The 19,598-nt window shown below is 46.1% G+C and overlaps 1 protein-coding gene across 1 annotated transcript in view; it reads right to left on the reverse strand.

The window, feature by feature from the left end:
- Window positions 1-19,598, reverse strand: part of LOXHD1 (lipoxygenase homology PLAT domains 1) — a 190,250-nt gene that overhangs the window by 14,339 nt on the left and 156,313 nt on the right. The window contains exons 35-38 of the mRNA XM_058277619.2: window positions 18,240-18,357; window positions 16,542-16,716; window positions 14,809-14,994; window positions 1,211-1,381 (exon numbers count right to left, since the gene is read on the reverse strand). Of these exons, the coding sequence (XP_058133602.1) occupies window positions 1,211-1,381; window positions 14,809-14,994; window positions 16,542-16,716; window positions 18,240-18,357 (650 nt within the window). The remainder of the gene's footprint in view (window positions 1-1,210; window positions 1,382-14,808; window positions 14,995-16,541; window positions 16,717-18,239; window positions 18,358-19,598) is intronic.

Genomic DNA, 19,598 nt, shown 5'->3' on the forward strand with positions numbered 1-19,598 from the left:
GGCAGGCATCACGCCACAGTTAACTTGACAGGTGGACATTCCTGGCCCTAGTTTGAATGCTTCCAGGGACATTAATGTTCACCTCCTCACAAGGCAACTAGTTACATCGTCAGGCAGTTCAGACAGTGTGGCAGTGGGGGCTTTCCACCAAAGGCCCATGCTTCCCTTCCATGGAGTAGATGTCACCAGGAAGTGGCTACCCAGCCAGGGACTGCATTTCCCAGCTGTCCTGGCATCTGGATGACCCACACGGTGATGAACTAGTCATCCATGGGATGTGAGTCAATGTGCTCAGAAGGGGGTGTGTGCTCTTCCCATGCTCTTTCCCTTCTGCAAGAAACTTTGCGCTCACATGCGGAAAATGGCAGAGATACAGGATGGAAGACGCTTGCGTCCGAGAATCCCATCATGGAAGACCCTCTGGCCAAACACGCACATTGGACGATTGATTGCATGAGGAATAAATCTGTTGTGTTAAGCCATTGAGATCTGGGGGTTTACCTCTTACTGCAGCTAGTGCCATCTTAATAACTGAGGTTGGACAATCCCACCTTTATATTAGGCTCTGTGTTTAATAAGCCTCTTTGAATTTGATGGACCCAGATGTTGGCATCTGTATTAAATAAATACCTCTTTAGTCCTTGATGGTCATCCACCTTAGGGATCAATTACTCTTTCCCTTTAAATATCCTCCAAGGAAGGGACAAAAGAGAAAGTGGCTGATGGAGACGCCAGCCTCCCCATGCACATTCTATTTCCAGGGAGGCTTGATTTGGCAACTGCTGCCGCAAGCATAGATTGGATGGAGTCCATGATATAAAAATAAACCAGAGAGGACTTCACACCAAACTCCCCAGCCCAGTCCAGCCCAGGCTTCAGGACAATGTGGGCATATACCCCACTAGTATTTCCTCTTACCTAATTAGTTCCTGTGGTTTGAGGCCATGAAATGGCATCAGCATCTTCACAGTTCCAGGGTCACTAAGCAATATTTAGGGTGTTTTCTTATGTAGCCCCCCCCCCAAGAGTATTTCCTTCCTTGGGCATGTGACCCCCCTCCAGCTATAACAGTCTCCTCTTTAAGTTATTCCAACATCACCCTGCACTTTCTACCCGCCTCCCCGCTCTGCACCAGTCAACTCTCCTTGAACTCTGAAGTTTCAGCTCAGGCATCACAAGCCAGGCCTGGCCCAAAGGTCTCCCCACGTACTGGTCTCCTCCAGCTCATCGCGGATTTCATTGTTGGCACAGGCAAAGTCGCGGACTATCTGCCTGTCACCTTCACTCTTGGAGAACCAGCGGTCACACTGGAAGCGGAAGGTCTCATCGCGGGAATTGTCCTTCACATCGACGTAGCTCAGGTGCCAGCCAGGAAATATCCCTGTGGGAAAGATATTGTGGGGCCTGAGAGCTGAACACACGCCTTTCAGACTTCCACCCGCTGCAGCTCACTGGCCCTGTGGTCCTGGGCAAGTTCCCTCTTCTCTGGGCCTTGGTCTCCTCGTCAATGAAATGAGGGGGGTTGGGTTAGATGGTCTCTGACGGCTCCTGCAGTCCAGAGGATAGAATTGTTTTCACAAAATCCTTAACTTGGGGCCCGTGAATCTTTAGAGGACCCAGGTACGGGATTTGAGTAGCCCGCAGGCCCTGTGAAATTATCCTCTCTGTGTATATGGATGTTCTACAGAGAGAGGGCCCTCAGCTTTCATCAGACCCATGACGGGGTTTCTGGAGTCCACGGGGCTGAAGGATGACTCCTGCCACTCCCTGACACCAGCATTCGCCTCGCTCACACCCATTTCCCTTCCAGAACCAGCTCCAGCTTCATGTCTTCTGAGCAGCCTTCCCTAACGGCCCCTTGACCTCCACTGGGCCCATACCAGGGTCCTCCTTACGCTCCCACAGTGCCCTGCACCGGCCTTGCCTGGCCCTGACCTCACTGTATTGTCACCGATTACGTGCTTCTCCTCCCCAGAGCTTTTGAGGGCAGGGACTGGGTCTTATTCTTTTTTGTTTTTCTAATGTCTAGGATAGCAACTGACATGTAGTTGTTGCTCAGTGAGTAATGAATGGATGAATGAATGAATGCATGAATGAATATGTAATGACTTTGGAGACATTGGCTGATCTGTTCAATAGTCATAGCTGGAATCAGAAGCTGCTGTTTCTGTAAGGCCTGTTGTTAAACTTGGTAAGTCTTGACCTAATATTGGGCATACTGCTGCTACCTGCAGGACTTCCCTCAGAACGGTTCCCATTGTATCATAGCTATCAGGTATTAACTGATGTGTCAGTTGCATGTTATTTGCACCACGTTTTGGTTTGGTTACTCTGTACCCTTCATGCAGAGTTCCTTGAAAACTCTGATGATCAAAGAACCCCAGGCAAGGGCAATCCCAGTGGTCTGGCAGCCGTGGTGAGGCTATTCACTGCTCATGATATTTCCACCAGGCAATTCCTCGAGAAATACATAGATTGCTCTACTCACCTACCTCTCCTCTTATGCCACCTGTCCTTGGGCTATGGGCGGGGGGTGGGGTGGGGTGGGTGGCAGCCCCACTCCCTACCAAAAAGCCTTTCTCTAGGAGGAGACATTCCCAAAGCAGTGACTGTCGATGCTGCCACTGGTTTCCAGGGTCTTCTAAGCACAAAGGGACACACTTCCAGGCACAGGCTCCAGGGGAGATGTTAGGGCTCAGGAGAAGGAGGTGCCTGTCGATGGCCCAGGATAGCTTCATTCTTGGTTTAAAAAGTGCTCCAATTTTTTTTAAAGCATAGATCTTTACTGAAGTGGAAAACAGCGAGTGCTTAAATGATTAAATTGAATTTGAAAACATGTTTGTTGAGTTAAAGAGTGGTGAATTACTTTATCAGTGAACTTTTTATTTTAGCTCAATGAATCTTTTCACATTTCTGCATTAGGGCCAGTCCCACCTGTAGGTTTGCAAATGGTCTGCTTCCTGAGATGGTCCCTGATGGTGTCGTGACACTGATTAAGCTGCCTGACAAAGTTCTATGTATTCAATCTGGAAATGATGCCAATAAGACCGATGGAAGAGCCTTAGAAGTCTTCCAGAGGGCAGCAGCATAGAAAGGGAGAGGATATGAAGAGGAGGGCAGAGGAAGAGAAGAGAAGAGAAATAGTCCTGCTGAAGGTTGAGCCGGTGCCAGTGGAAGAGATTCTTTGTCCCTTTGCCGTACCCTATGTGTGTGTGTTTGTGTGTGTGTTGTAGAGAGAGAGACAGAGAGAGAGATGGAGAGAGAGGAGGGAGGAGGAGAGGAGACAGAGAGGTAGAGAGGGAGGAGGGGAGAGAGAGAAAGATTGCTTGATCCCTCCCTCCAGGCCTCAACCCAGATTAATGACGACAGATCCTTGGAGCAGGACCCAGCATCAGTGTCTCTAAAGCTGCCTGGGTGATTCCATGTGACGCCAAAGCTGGGTCTGCTTCCCAACCACCCAGAATGTAGATTCCTGGGCCCCAGTCCTAGAGCTTGTGATGCAGTAGCTTGTGATGGGATCTGAGAATTTTCACCCTAACCAGTCCGCAGGTGGTGCTGCTGCTGTTGGTCCTGGGGACACACTCTGAGAACCACTGGAATACTGTATGAGGGCCAGAAACAGTTCTTAAGCCCCAGGAGGATGGCTCTTCTGCCACATGGCAATAGGAAACCAGGGGTAATTTTGAGTGTGTGATTGTGTGTGTAAGTGTTTGGAGGAAGACATCATCAGTTGGAGACATGGAGCATCACAAGATAATTCCTGTGTTTGGAAAGAACTGTTCCTTGCTCTACATCCCAGATGGGTTTCGGTCCAGAATTATACTTCCTGAGCTCCAGGTAGGGTCATGACAGAGGAGAGCAGTGAGCTGAGGGTAAGGGTGGATTCTGGGGTAGGTTTAACTTTGCCCACAGCTATTCCCGTTTCCCCAGTGTATGGGCGAAGAAAGCCTAGGAAGAAGCATGCCTGGCTCGGGATGCCCCGGTGCTCTACAGCAGGGCTGCTTCCCGTCCCAGTACTTCCCCCTTTCCCCTGTCCTCTGACAGGATGGCTTTGTCTCACTCCCATCTCCATTTTTCTTTTCAAGTAAGAATTCTGCAAGGAAACTCCTTCCATGGTGAATAGCAGGCTCACTCAACCCCTTTGAGATGAAAGAAGCTTCATCTTCACCTTTGTGCACAACTGAGTTAATTGCCTTGTTTGGGGAATATTGGCTCTTAACCAACTCTCTGCCACCAAGAAATCTTTCACACGTGCAACTGGAAACAGCCAGCTCTGGGAGACTGATGTCATGTGGCTGGCTTTTGCTGGGGAAGACAGCAGCGATGGAGGTAGGCTTAGAGTTCCACTGTGGCTGCCTGTGCAGGCAGTGAGAGTTAGATGCCACCTAGTGAGATGGCGGGGAACCTACCTGAGCACAGAGGTCCAACAGGGAACCACCCGAGGTGGACCATTAGAGAACCCATTTCTTTCTGTAGTCTCCCTTTTAGAATTCTGCTGTAATTTTTACAAAGAGATAGCAAACACACTATACTGTTTGACAGCTTACCTTTCCACAATCCAAAACAGAAAATAAATATCTGCCTCAATCTTTTTCATAGTTGCAATCTATTCCATTATATACACATGCCATAAATTTACCTTGTCCTTGTTCATGGATAATTGTTGTTTTCCAGTCTCTTATTCCTGTACACAATGCTGCTACATTCTTAATAGTGATCTTTTAAAATCATAAATCAGATTTTGCCACTCCACCATGTAAAACTCTTCAATGTCTTTCCATCACTCTCTGAATAAAATACAAACTATAAGGGTTGAAATAACCTGGCCCCTTCCTACTTCTCTGATTTCATCTCATACTACTCACAACTTCACTCCATCACACCTACACTAGACTTCTCTCTGTATATTGATATATAAAATCCAGTCTTGCTTGGCGGCATTGCATTTACTATTTTGACTACTTGGAATACAATTTCCCAGGGTCTAAATGACCACATCTTACAGGTGTCAGGTCAAATGTCTTTGGGGAGGATTTTGTTAACTAGGAGCTCCCTCATCCCAAATTACTTGCCATCATATTACGATATGCCATCTTTACAATCTGAAATAATCTTGGTGGTATTTGTGCTTGTTTTCTTGTATATTGTCTGTCTTCTCCAACTCACTAAATTACAAGCCCTATGAGAGCAGGAGTCTTGTCTCACCATACCCTAGTACCTAGAACAGTGCTTGCACATGATTCCATAGAAGGTTACTGAATGCATGAGGGTGCATGATTATTGAATGGGGAAGAACAAGGAAGAGAGGTACTATGTTGGTGAAGATTTAGAAATAGAGAAGAAAAAGAATTCAAAGCCCCATCTGGGAGCAAAGTCCTCTCATAGTAGAACTGATTATTTAATCCCAAGTGTTTCAAAGTTTACTTTAGGGAAAAAGGTTCAGAAACTGAACCCATACGGGGCCCAATCTTTTCAGCCAAGAGTTGGCAAACTGAATGTGAGTGTGACCAGTTTCTAGATACCCCATGGCATCTACTGCTTACAATTTCCAGTGGCTTTCTACATCCACTGGAATAAAAGGACACAATCCTATATTAAGATATTTAGGTCCTTCTGCAGTCTGACTTTACTCACCTTATCTCTTATTTCTATAAAGAAAGGCCCTCCCCTATGCAAAACCTCCATCCCAAGCAAATAGATTTATTTGACATCTCTTTGGCATTCCTTTTCTTCATCATGACTCTAAACTATTCCCCTGCCCTATATGCCCATCTATTCTCTGGAAAACCCGTTTCCCATCTCCTCCATGAGGCCCTCCAAAACCCCAGTCCCAGAGTAGTCACTGTCTGTCCATTCACTTGGCCTTGAGCAGAGATAGCTCAGGGACAGTTGAGGTGATGGTAATGCCCTAACTTTTCTTAAAGTCAGTAGACCTGACTTCTCCAGTTAGGTTTTAGCAAGTGGAAACTATGTCTTATGACCTCTTGATTGTATCACAAGAATATGGACTTAGTGCTAAAAAAATACAGAATTGATACATTATTTTTATGTTCTAATACAAGTTAAAAAAAATTTTTTTTCCAAAGCAAACCCTTGAAATTTCTGCTTAGGTAGAAAGAAAATTCTCTTTACCAAGCAACTTCTTCCTTAAAAATAACTTTTGGCAGACTGAGGGTCTACCTAGGTAACCCAGATTTCTTAAACAAGGTCAATAAGTAGTTTAAAGTGAGATGTGAAACTATCACAGAATCTTAACTACAAAAGAATTAAAAAAACGTATCTATTATCTTTCTACAAACACTGTCACATGTACATCATCCAACATGTTATCCAGGGTGACATTATGGGATTTGTCAGATCTGGGCTCCCGTCTCAGTATATCCACCAAACTAAATACATTATAATTTCTCCAGGCCTCAGTTTCCTCATCTGTACAATGTGGAGGTTAATATAAATGATTTCTGAGGTCCTTTACAGATCTCTGAATCTATATTGGTCCAAAGAAAACATGCAATTCATTTTGTAGTAAAAAAAACTTCCTACTTCATCAGCTTTGCATTTCAGAGGAAATAAGAAGAGCAAGATGAATTAGAAAATAAACACTCTGCATTATAATTTGTTCAGTATTTTAAAAGATATGTGGGTAATTGGGAATCAAGAGGAAGAAATAATCATTTAACTTGATTTTCCTCTGTGTACCATATTTCACAGTAATCAAATAGCCCGAAAGACAATTTTTTTACAGAAGAATTCTAGCTAATTAGTGGATAAGAAATGGTAGAACTACAAAATCACCATTTATAACCCCTAATTGATCAACAGTAAATGAAACCATTAGATGAAGAGTTATGAGGGAAATTTACAATGGGGCAATCAGGCTGACAGCCTTGTAATCATGTTGTGATATTAGCATTAGTAAGACAAAATAACCAGACATTGTGTGGTCCTGTCGTGATGTAATATGAAATGCACAAATCCCACTATAAAATAGTCCTTATATCACTTATAAAGTAGTCTTGTTAGAGCTATCAGTTATAATAGCAATATGGAGGATAAAGACACAGTGACACCATGAGGAAGCAAACAGACATTCGGGAATGTGGAATTTCCTTAAAAATTCAATGGCATGAGGAAATAAAGGGAGTAGGGACTGCTCTCGATTAAAGGAGACTGAAGAGCTGTAACAGCTAAATTCAACTAAATGGAACTTGTTTGCATCTGATTTAAACATATTAGAAGTACATAGAAATTTTTATAGTATTGCGGAAATTTGCATATGGACTGGAAATTGGATGATATAAAAAGAATCTTTATTAATTTTAGGTGTGATAATGGTGTGATTTTGCATGAAAATGCCCACTTTATAAAGAGAAACATATTAAATATGTTTGGGATGAAATGACATGGTGCTTAGGATTTGATATTATAATATCCTCTAGCAAACAAAAAGAAATTAAGAAAGAAAGGGTAAAGTCAGTGTGACAAATCGTGTAATTGTTGATTCTGGGTGATGGACATGTGGAAGTTCGTGATATTATTTCCTTCACTTCTGTGCATATTTAAAAGTTTTCATAGGGAGGATAGAGAAATCTTCCTTTCCTTGCTAAACCTCAAGACCTGCCAATGATATGGCCCCACTTTCAGATCCAAAGTCTGGTCGTAACTGAGGAGACCCACTTCTCTGCCTAAAACGGGCAGAGGATCATGCCAATGACTCAGGATTTCTTTAAGTTCAAGAACCATTATAGGCCCAAGGTAATCAGAGAGCCTTAGGCTCTGGGGGATGGGGATTCAAACTTTTTGGAAAGCCCAGAGCCTAAACCAGAGTTACAGCTACAAGCAGCACACTTGCAGCTGTCCGTGGTGCTGAACTTCTCTATCGTTCAGGCTTTTGACAAGGATGAAATTGAAGGAATCAGTTGTTGGATTTTTGAAGAGCAGAAAAATGCAGCCAGAAAACAGCAACAAAAGTTCAGGTGTGTGTACAATCGGTTTCTGGGAAGTGGGGCAGCTGGTCCTGGAGAACCTAGTCATGGACCTGAGTTTCATGGCTAGGATTCAATTTTTGAAAGCACTAAGGCACAAGGAAAAACTGAAGAAAACTGGGTTCTATGAAAAATCAAGCCTACAACTGAAGCACAAGAAGACAGAGAATGGACTCAGAGACAGAACAGCAGTATAATTAAATTCTATTAAAATATATCTGTGTTATCCTACAGGCAATGTGAAAGGCATTAAAGAAAGAGCAGTGAACAAGACGATGGTACTCGTGGAGATGAGGGTCAAGTAAAGGAGACATAGAGAAAGCATGTAGTCACAAACATGATGACTGTTCAGAGAGAGGTTTAAAGTAAGGCATGACAATAGGAAAAACTTTCAGTGAGGACATATCAGTTTGTTATTCATAAATAGGGAGATTAAATCATGGCAGGGTGCATCATGGGAGCTAAGTCACAAGACAGAGTTCCAATATCTATGATTAAATAACAAGTCCAGCATGGGGAATAATTGATTCTGAGCTCAGGTTACCACTGAACTGACGACAGAGCTGTGGAAACCACAGTTGGAATAGTTAGAGCAATGAGTTTGCCAAGCAGTTCCCTACTTGATACTGCTTGGAAAATTATAGCCCTGAACCATTTGGCCTTGCTCTGCTTTAGGCTGATACAGTTAATCCCTCTGACACTGTGTTCTCTGTTGGGACTGCAGTCTTATTTAGTATGTTTTATTTTGGTCCAGTGGCCTTGAATATTTTTTTCATCTAATAGTAAATCCTAAGGCAGACTCTTTGCTACAGAGAGGTTACTGAATTGGGGTTCTAGAAAAGTCTTTACTATTCCCCAGAAGGACCTTCCCTACCTTTGGAGAATTACAAAATTTTAGTGTCTGATACAATGTGCCACACCTGGAGACCTCCCAAACATGTAAAGGGGAGAAAGAAATCTGCATGGAAACCTAGAAAGGATTGCATTCTGGAACCATCCATTCAGGATCCAGACAATACTACAAGCTAATGTTCTATATAAATTCATTCACTCATTCACATAATCATTAAATACCTACAAAATGCAAGGCATTGGGGATACAAATGTGAATAAAACAAGGTCTCTACCCTTGAGAGACTCAAAGTCAGCTCATTGTAATTGATAACTACAATTCAGCATGGTGAGTGCAGCAAATATAAGTATGAACAGAGCAGTTTAGGAGCACAGAGGAGAGCTGTATATTTGAAGTAATCAGGGAGCTTCAGGAGGAAGGTGATAGCTAATCTGGACTTTGAAGAATGCATAAGAATTTAGCAAGGGAAGGGAATTCTAGGTACATAGTCATCTCTTGGCTGTGTATTTATGGAAGACTGTTAGCTTGGTCAAAAGATGTAAGTCATTTAATGCAAGGTGAAATTTAAACAAAGGCCGGCCTCAACATTCTGGGAGCTAGGAAAGAAAAGAGAAAACCTTTTGGGTGGAAAAAGTTAATCTCACAGAGTTCTCATTGCTGCAGACCCAAGTACACAATGCTATTCTCTGGATGGATTGAGGCAGTCAGGAATAAAAAGGCAATTTCACATTACAAAAGGGAGCAGAGAGGGTGAGGCTAGGTGGGAAAGGTTCCTTGACACTTTTTTTTTGTACTTTGGAGGCATTGCAGAGCATTTTTTCCCTGATAAACACGAATCCATCAATGGCAGAATATTGTTCATATCCCCCTCTTTTTCTTGTTACAGGGATTTAATACTTGGCTATAAAACAAAATTTCTCATCAACAGATTTTGGGAATTTTCTAGGGAGAAGTAAACATTTTCAATATTTTAATTGCTTTCCTACTAGAAAATAGCTTGTTTCACTCTATTAAGTTTGTGTCCAGGAAACTATGGAGTCAGAAACCAACACATCACATCTTGGAATTTCATGGCTGTGAGTAATCCTCAGCATTACAGTGTTCCTTAGATGGGGTCCGCCTTCCCATACACATTCCAGTTTGGAAGTAGAAATTGTGGTGGTAATTCCTTCTCTTCCTCAAATGCTGGTACTCTCTGAAATCTACCCTAGGAACCCATGATTTTTTCAAGTGGCATTTTCTCCACAGACTCTTTCATGCACTGTCAGAGATTCAATACTTTCAGTGCACCAACAATATTCAATCAATATTCAGACCAATATCTCCCAATCAGTTTTCCCCCTGAGCTCCAGACCTCACTATTGCTTGTATAACCCCTTGGATGTTTCCCAGGCCTGCAAATTAAACATAGCAAGATGAAGAAATGCCCCCGCCCCCAGCATCCTCGCCGTTCTTGCTCAAGTTAGAAAACTCAGGCGACTTCTCAGTCAAAACTTGCAGTCCTTTACCTGAAATATTTCTCAGATCTACTTTTCTCCATCCACACCACTACCACCAGAGTGCAAACATTGTCCTCTGCCACCGACCTCTTAGCCCTCTGACCTCATCCCTCACAGACATTGCAATAATCTCTGGTGACTCCTGTTTCTGAGATTTTTGAAGGTTTCTGAGTACAGATAGAATAAAGACCCAATCCCTTGGTAGCACAACATTGTGAATGTAATTAACAGCACTGGATTTTATATCTGAATTTGATCAAAAGGTAAAATGTTAGATTGTATATATGGTAGCAGAATTTTTTTTTACTCCATGGAATTATACTACACAATCAGTAAACCCTAAATTAAACCAGGGACTATAGTTAAAAGTAGAATTGTAAAAATGTGCTTTCATCAATTACAACAAATGTTCCACACCAATGCACTGCGTTAATAACAGGGTGATAGATAGAATCCTGTATTTTATGCGTGATTTTTCTATAAACTCACAACTTCTCTAATAAAGAAAAAAAAATTAAAAGAAAGAGTTTAAAAAAAGACCCAATCCTCGATATGGCCTGTTCCTGTCTACTTTTCAGCCTGTCTACTTTCTAATCCTCAACCCATTTCCTAGTTTGCAGTTATTCTGGCTATGTTCTTAGTTTCTGTCATGTATCAAGATTTCTTCTATTTCAGAGATTTTATATTTGTTTTTCACTCTGTCTCCCATGTGCTGCTCCAGTTTTACCAAACACTGTCCTTCTCCTAATGCCTGCTTCTACTCATTCCTCAGGTCGTAGCTTGAATACCCCCTCCTCAGAGAGCTCATCTCTTGTCCCTCAGACTAGGACCCTGTGCAGAGATTTAGAGATTTATTATTATTTAAACTAATTATCCATTCAGGAAGTGTACTTTTTGCTAGAAGGTCATTTCCAAGATGACAGGGACCTTGTCTTCTACCAATACTCTGTCCCAGCACTGAACACTGTGCCTGACAGTATGTGCTCCATAGATATTTTTGAATGATATCAATATAAAAACTGTGGGGGTTGTTATGGCTGCAGTAGGAGAGGACCTGGACTGCCATGCCATCTGAGGAGAGGAGATGTCCTGCAGGAGAAAGAAACAAGAAAGGTGAAATGCAGGAGTCACTGAGGACAAACATTGACCCTGACTCCTGGAACTCCATGACTTTCTGGACTTTTTTTTTTTTTTAAGATTTATTTTGTTTATTTCTTTCCACCCTCTTGTTGTTTTTCACTTGCTGTGTCTGTTTGTCTTCTTTGTTTCTTTAGGAGGCACTAGTAGCTGAACCTGAGACCACTGGTGTAGGAGGGAGGTACCTAATCACTTGAGCCACCATCTTTCCCTGCTTTGTTGTGTCTCTCATTATGTTTGTTCCTCTCTTGTTACATCAACTTCTTGCATCAGCTTGCTGTACCTGCCCATCATGCCAGCTCACTGTCTTCTTTAGGAGGCACTGGGATCTGAACCAGTGACCTTCCATGTGGTAGGCAGGAACCCAGTCGTCTGAGCCACATCTGCTTCCCTGGACCTTTTTTTTTTTTTTTTTACAACAATATGAGCCTTTCCTTTCCTAGATAATTTGAAAGGAAAGCTATGGCATGGAGGCAGGAATGCCCAAGAGGACTTCAGAATGTCAATCATGAGAAACAAACTGGGATGTAAAGCGAAGGCAGACCCTGAAGGTGGAGCAGCCAATAAGAAAATATAGTCAAGGAACAAAGAACCAGAAGGGTCTCCAGGGTCTAGGCAGGTGGGGTTCAGAGCTGGACAAGATGGGGTTAGAAATAGTGGCCCTTGTAGGCAGGAGACAGAAATGAGCTCTGATCTTGGGCATGGCAGGTGCCTGTAATCCAGACCACCTGGCAAGGTCTAGGGGGTGTCTAGAGAAGGCCAGGTGGATGATTTCTCCAGAACAGTGTAGTTTTAACCTGGGCATCCTCAGTGCTCTGCGGGTGCACAGCCATATTGGAAAGGGCCCTGGCATTATCTGCCCTTCTTGGAAAAGGGGGTCATCACAGTCTACATGAAATCCTACCCTGCCCAGTTTTCTGGCCTGGGAGGTGGCCAGGGAATCCCTTCCCCTCTGGCCTCACAGTGTGGTTGGACTTGGAGGGGAGGGTGCAGGTCAGTTAGAAATAATGTTTCTTCCTTCTTGGGGTTTGTAGCAGTTTGATATAATTGATGAATTCCAAAAAGAAATATTGGATTATGCTTGTAATCTGATCTGTACCTGGGCATGATTGAGTTATGATTAGGGCGTTGAGACCCCACCCACCAGGGACTCACAGACAAAAGGCATGGTGAAGAACAGAGTTGAGGGCTTTTGATGTTGGAGTTTGATGCTGAAGACTTAAGCTGGAGCCCCGGGAAGTCAGCAAGCAAAAGAAAGAGAAGCAAAGCCCAGAAAGAAAGGAACCTTGAATCCAGAGAAAAGCAAGCCCCAGGAACGTAGGAACCCAGGAAGCCTGAACCCTCACAGATGTCGGCAGCCATCTTGCTCCAAATAGACTTTGGTGAGGGAAGTAACTTATGCTTTATGGCCTGGTATCTGTAAGCTCCTACCCCAAATAAAACCAACCAATTTTTGGTATTTTGCATCAGCACCCCTTTGGCCGGCTAATACAGGGTTCTAGTCCCTTTGGTTCTCTGCTGCTTCCGGGGTAGAGGCTATGGTAGAACAGGATTGAAGGCCCTGTATTTTGCAGCTCTCTCCCAGGGGTGGAGGCCAGGAAGGAAGGTACCTCAAGCAAGCTAATAGTTACCAGGTCCCTACTATACTCCAGACATTGCTTTTTTGTTTTTTGTGTGTTTTTTTTTGCAGTTCCAGAAAGGTAAAGATGAACAAAGCATGGACACTGCCCTCAAGAGTAATGATGGCTTGCCAGAGTCTGTTGGGAGCCAAAGAGGTAAGGTGGTGGCATGCAGTAAAGAAGAGACATTCGTTATGAACACTTTGAGAATGTTTCGTAAACACATTTCTTTCCACAGGCACATAAAGACATTGAGTGGACACATGAGGTAGAAGAGCCCCCTTCCACTGTACCCTTTTCTGAATGACTGCTCCCTTCACCGTCCATCCTGATAATAGATGCATGGGGGAGGCATAGCAGAAGAGACGGCAGAGGCTGCCCCTCAGCTCTGCATTTTCTCTATTGACCCTTCCGGACACTGCGGCTGCAGAGAGGGTGAGAATGGGCCGGCAGCGGTGCAGCAGAGCAGGCCTGGTGCTGGCAGTAGACCTCCATGTGCCGGCTGGCTCTGTCCCTTTCTAGCTGTGTGTCTTGAAAAAGACATTCAGTTTCACTGGCCTGAATGTTTCTCAGTTAAAGGAAAGGGAGGGTAATGAAGTGGTTTTGCTGCAGTAATTCACAAAGCTGTTGTTAAGCATCAAATGCTTGTATGTTCAAAACCTCACCAAGTCCCAGGCATGGAGTTAGCACTCTGAATGAATGACTGAATGGATACCCTGAGATTTGAAAACGGTGGGGGCTGCGTATTGTTATTTTAATGCTTTGAAGACTGGTTATTTTACATGTGCCAAATCAAAGCTTACTCTATGTTACAGGGGTGGGGTGGGGGGAGTTGAACTCTTAAATTCATGTTAAAGCACAGCAGCCTGGTTCTGTTAGGAAGAGAGGTTGCAAAATGCCAAGTTGTGTCTCCACAGTCAGCACAGCACAGCACATGGGCCTTCAGGCAGGATTTGGAAAAGCTAAGGGCAGGTATAGCACCCACGAGTGCTCTGGGCCACGCAGCGAGTACACTCAGAAAGGGCTGGAGAAAACCGTGCAGACAGCATTGCCAAGGCTAGTTTCAGTGGAAGACGAGAGAGATGAGTTATAGAAGGATGAATCGGCAAAGCGGTATGTAGCAAGGAGGTGAAATTCAGTGTTTAACAACTCTGGTTACATAAACTAGAATTTAAAGGCCCAAAGCCAGGAAAAAATGGTCAGAGTGGGCTGAACACAGCAAAAGGATAAGCAAAGAAATGCTGAGAACATGAACTTCACCAGTTCCAGATGTGACAAAATATTCCCTTAGATCTTTTAAAGTTAAAAATACATTTCTCACTTGGCTTGTACCCTATTTCATAGTTTATAAGCGAATTCAACTAATTTTAGGTTTACTATTATAAATAAATAAGTATAGTTCTTTATAGGAAATGCATGCAAAATGACTTTGGTGGTACATCCCTCTTTTTCCTAGTTTTTATGCCTGAACTGAGTAGAATGAATGCCCTGACATTACACAAAAAAGAATCACTAACCACCTAAGGAGAAAGCAGGAGGCACTAAACTTCATCTCTAAAATTTGCCCAGAAACTCAGGCTCCCTAATTGATAGAGGCAGTCAATTGTTTTTCGCTGCCTGCCACCCTGGGGTGGACATGCTCTCTGGGCTGCTGGGAAGGGCTCGGGGTGGAGAGCTGAGGCCTGGCCCCCTAGACCCTGACCTTGAGCAGTTACCTTTGTTGTCGTGCCAGACCCGCAGCTTGCAGAGGTGGCCCAGGCTCAGCATGTCCGGGAAGCTGAACGTGTCTGTGCTGTTCCGCTCGAACTTGTTCCAGTTGGCCGACTGCTTCAGAGGCAGCGTGCCGCTGTCCCCATTCTCCCCGAAGATGATGATGAACACGTTGGCATCAGTGCCCGCGCCTGGGGGCGGGGTGCAAGACATGGGCTCCAGGCACCAGCCTCTCAGACACACAGCCCTCCTGCCGCTGGCCTGGCCCCTGCCCGCCTTGGAGGGGCCAGGGGTGAGGCCGGAAAGGGCTGGTTAGTGTCCTGGCCCTCCCAGGCCCGTGTCTGTCCTTCACCTTGCTGCTGTTGCCTTGTAGATGCTGTTGGTCTGACACGGCTGGCAAGTGTGAATGTAGTACAAAAACTCACCTCCTCCCGGGGGAAACACGTACCCTGACAAGGCACGCCTTGGGGGCTGGCTTTATGGTGCAGCAGCGCAGGTTGCCGCCTGCACAACGAGGGTCCAGAAGGAAGCAGGAAGGTTCCCTGGTGCTCAAATCTACCTCCAGTTGACATTCCATGTTAGAGCTCCGTATCATTTGCTTGAAGCCTAATAAAGCAAATGCTTCTGACAGCGGTGACCCTGTGAAGCTCTCTGACATACACTCTGCTCTTAACAATGTGCTTATCAGTGATTTTCTGAGAATGCGTGGTGAGGGGGCAGAGAGGCTGGGAAACAGAGTGTCTATTTGGAGCTTTAAACAAAAAGTATGGAGGCTCCACCAGGAGGGGGAAGAAAGAAGGCAGGCGCCCAAACCAAACTTTGCTAACTTGACTCACCCATCCGTAAGCCTGAGAGTTTACCTTTGACTAAATGCTTCTCTGGTGAAAAATGTAAACTGCACTCAGGTGGGGCCAACTTATTCCCTCACCAGCCATTTACCAGGGATGTGGATGAGCTTGTCAGATTCCTTCTAACGGCGGCTGGAGAACTGGCTGGGTGTCGGGGAGGGGAGGGGGAAGGCACGGCCTGCCTGGACAAGCGTGGGTTTCCTTTTAGCTCCAGGCCTCGGCAGATGCTGGTGCTTTCGCTTGGAAGGCCCTTCCTCTGGGAACTCCATTTGTCTAAGCAGCTTTGATTTGTCCTTCTAGACTTGACTTTGGCATCTTCTCCTCTGGGAAGCCCTTTCACGGTATCCAGCTAAGTAAGGCGCCCTCTCTGGGTTCCCTAGCGCCCCGTGCCAACCTGTCAGGGCCTCACCGCACGCACTGGGATGTCTACACCAGAAGGCCAGGCTCTCGAGGGCCTGGGGCCACAGCTCTATCCCAAGACCCAAGGCCTAAGCTGGCACACAGCAGATGGGCACCAAACACAAGGAGGTGGGCATCAATCCAAAGGCATCTGAAGTGTACCAGCCCCCAGCCGAGGGGCGTCAGGCAATGGCCGGGAGGTGGGGGCCTCTGAGTTAAGCTCCGTCTCCTGCCTCATTGTCCAAAGTGCTGATCATACTCCCCAGCGATGTCCTCCCCTCTTCCCTGCGGGGGAGGGAAGGGGACCTGTTTGTCATTAGGAGGAAGCACTTTGCCCAGGCAGAAAGCAACACACAGTGGAGTGGACATGAGTTGACTAACTTTTGGAGGGCCAGCCGGATAAAAATGCCCTGACCGGAACCCACATCCGAACCAGAATTGGAGGGGCGGGGGCTGGAGTGGCGGGAGGTGGGAGGGGCCCCCTGACCCACCCAGGATGTCGCTGGTCTTCACGGTGACGGTGTAGGACGTCCACTCCATCATCTCCTCCTCGTCGATGACGGCGCACATTTCACACACCAGCGTCTTCTTGCCCTTCCGCTGGGACAGCCAGTCTCCGTAGTAGAACATGGTCAGGTCTCCCGTGTTCATGTTCTTCAGGAGGATCTGGTCGGGGGGGAGCCCATGTGGGGGTGCCCTCCCCCACCTCCCAACCCCCCACAGACCCGAGATCCCCGCGCTGAGCTAAGACAAGCTCCTGTGACTTGGACTTGGGGAGTGAGGAAAGGCCCCACCGAGAACCTGCCCCGTGTGCTCCGCACAGGACCTGAGCCCCCGCATCGGCCACGCCGGCTTGGGGATATGGAAATGGGCGATTTCCAGAAAAGGGTTTCCTGAGAGGTGCTTATCACTGTGCACAAGAAGTGTTTTCTGAATGAATGAAAGAAAAATGGACCAACCAAGTCACTGCCAGCCACAAACACCTGGGAACAGAGCACCAAAGTCTGCCAGATTGTCCTTGGTGTGAGCACCACACTGGTGGCTCGGCAAGAATCTGCGAATGGGTGAGTAGGAGTGTAGGAGCCTGCGAGGATTCAGGACAGGTGACCTTTGACGGGCAAGGGGTGACTCAGGCCTGGGAGCAGAAGGCTCTGTGTGAGAAGGGCGGGCACAACACCAGCCCCAGATACGTTGGAGAGCCTGGGACCCCGGGTGACACCAAGGCCGTGCCTGCTGGAGGGTCATCTTTGCCACTGAAGCCATCATCACCACCGTGACTGTAGGGCTGCGGGCGAGGCTCCTTGTGGCCAAGGGCCCCCAGCTTTGGCATCATGTTTAGCGTGGAAAGTGCCTGGTGCCCCTAACATTGCATTAGTTCCCTTCAAACGCTTCTGCGTTCTCCCTCATGCTCTCGGTGTTCCCTCTGCTCTAGAACGGTGGATCTCAGCAACTCTCCTTGGGCAGCCTGGAGGTGCAGGACCCCATGAGGGTGAGGCAGGTGGGGAGAGGGAAAGACAGACTCTAAGGAGCAGCTACTTTCTTCTGCTGGTGGAAACCAAACCTGTGACTGTGAGTATATGTGTGTGTGACACATGCACTAGGGAGAGGCGGAGGATGGAGGCAGATTAAGAAATCCCACGCAGCTGCTGCTCCTTGAAGATCCCAGCATTCCAACCTCAAGGTCCAAACTGAAAGCCCAAGGATATAGGGTCCCCAGCCAGGCTGCTCATGGCTGGGCTCAGACCCTCCTATGGGAAGGGTGGACCCCACGGTGGACAAAGAGGAAGCCCACTAACAGTGTGGTCACAGGGGCGCCATCCTGCCTAAAGTTTCCTCACGAAAGCCCCTCTCTGCCCAGCTCTTGCCGCTCCTCTCCATCCTTCCCAACTCACTCTTTCGAAGAAGCCCATACCCAGCCTCCCCTTCCTCCAGGCTCTCTCCACCTACACTGATGGTGCTTGCTGTATCCTCTGGCAGTTGGTTCAGTTTTGATGGAGCACAAACAAATAAAACTAAGTTCTGGGATCAATTCATGCCAAAGGGTGTATTGAATTATATTGGCAGGTCCATGCCCAAGCCCTCTAAGGTGGCACTGGCACTTCAGCAAGGTCATTGGCACAACCTGAAAGAGCAGGGAGCAGGGGTGGGTGGGGAGGTTGGAAAGGGGAGTGGACGTCCAGTCATTTTACCCTTTCCAGGAACCACTCAGGCCGGCTGCCCAGGCCATCAATTCGGACCCGCATCTTGGTGAACGGGGCAATGTCCAGGATCTCCATGACGAAGGTGTCGTTCTGCTCCCGCTCAAACCTGGAGGTGCAGGGGGGGCATGGAGAAGGGAAGCTGATGCCTGGAGGGAGCCAGGAACCAGATCAGGGTAAGGAGAAAGGAGAGCGGCCTGCTAGCCCCTCTCTCTCATCCCAGGAATTCGCCAGCACGCTGCACATGCTTCCAAAACACCGACTTCAGCCAGTTTGGCTAGTAGAAGTGGTGCTGAACCAAGAACTACCAGCTTGGGGTACTGATCTCATTCTGGTGGACACCTAGGGCAGTCCTAGTTCTTCTCTGGAACTTGATCTTCACCTGTGGTATGGAGAGAATGACACTAGCTCTGCAACCTCACAAAACTGTCGTGAGGACCAAACAGCTGAGAAATCAACTTAATAGCTAAAAAGAGTTCCACACATGCAAAGTGTTAAATGAGATTGTGTGAGTGACAGGGCTGCCACAAATGGTGGGGCAGGTTGTGCACTGCCCAACTCTAGATGGTGCCATTCACATTTTCCCATGCACAATCTGCACAATTGAAAACACTGGTCCTGGATTGGGTGATGCTATTGAAAATAGTAAAATGCTAGGCAAATAGAAGTTGTTGTTGCTTTTGTTGCTACTATTTTTTTCCTGAATGATGTCATCATCTCAGAGATGCTCTATCTTTATTCCTTACTGCTCTCCCCACAATGCCTCATGTATAATGCAACCTTGAATGCTGACTGATTGCTTGACTGCTGACTGATTCCAGATGCTGCTGCTGCTGACAAATCCCTCAGGGTAATGCAGGTGGCACTGAAGATACGGCTCTGCATGGCAATCACTATGATTCCTTGAAGACAAGACATGGTTTTACAAGCAGAGGCCAGAGTCAGTGGGGGCTGGAACCGCAACTCTGCAGCCTGTGAGCTAACCTCCCCTATTTTTAATGGGGTTGGTGAACAGAGCTCTAATCTCTTTTGGTAACTTGCTCATGGGACTTTTAGCATCATTAGAAATGAAGAAGTCCTTCTGAAAGTCTGCCCCAAACACTTCCTGCTCTGATTTAAGCCCGTGTCTCCTTCTGGTCATGAAACTGCAAGAAAGTGCTCACAAATTCCCTTGTCAAGCTCATGTTGCACATTGAATCTCTCAAATAATCTTTCTACTTATTGATTCCTTACTCTTGTCAGGAGCATAATTTCTTCAGCTCAAAGGAATTTGTATTTCTCTCTAATTTTTACGCTTTTAATTTAGTCAAGTGTCTCCATTTTAGGGAGGTTTTCTGGCACGGAGGGTAT

The sequence above is a fragment of the Dasypus novemcinctus genome, chromosome 16, assembly GCF_030445035.2.
Source record: "Dasypus novemcinctus isolate mDasNov1 chromosome 16, mDasNov1.1.hap2, whole genome shotgun sequence".
Lineage (NCBI taxonomy): Eukaryota > Metazoa > Chordata > Mammalia > Cingulata > Dasypodidae > Dasypus > Dasypus novemcinctus.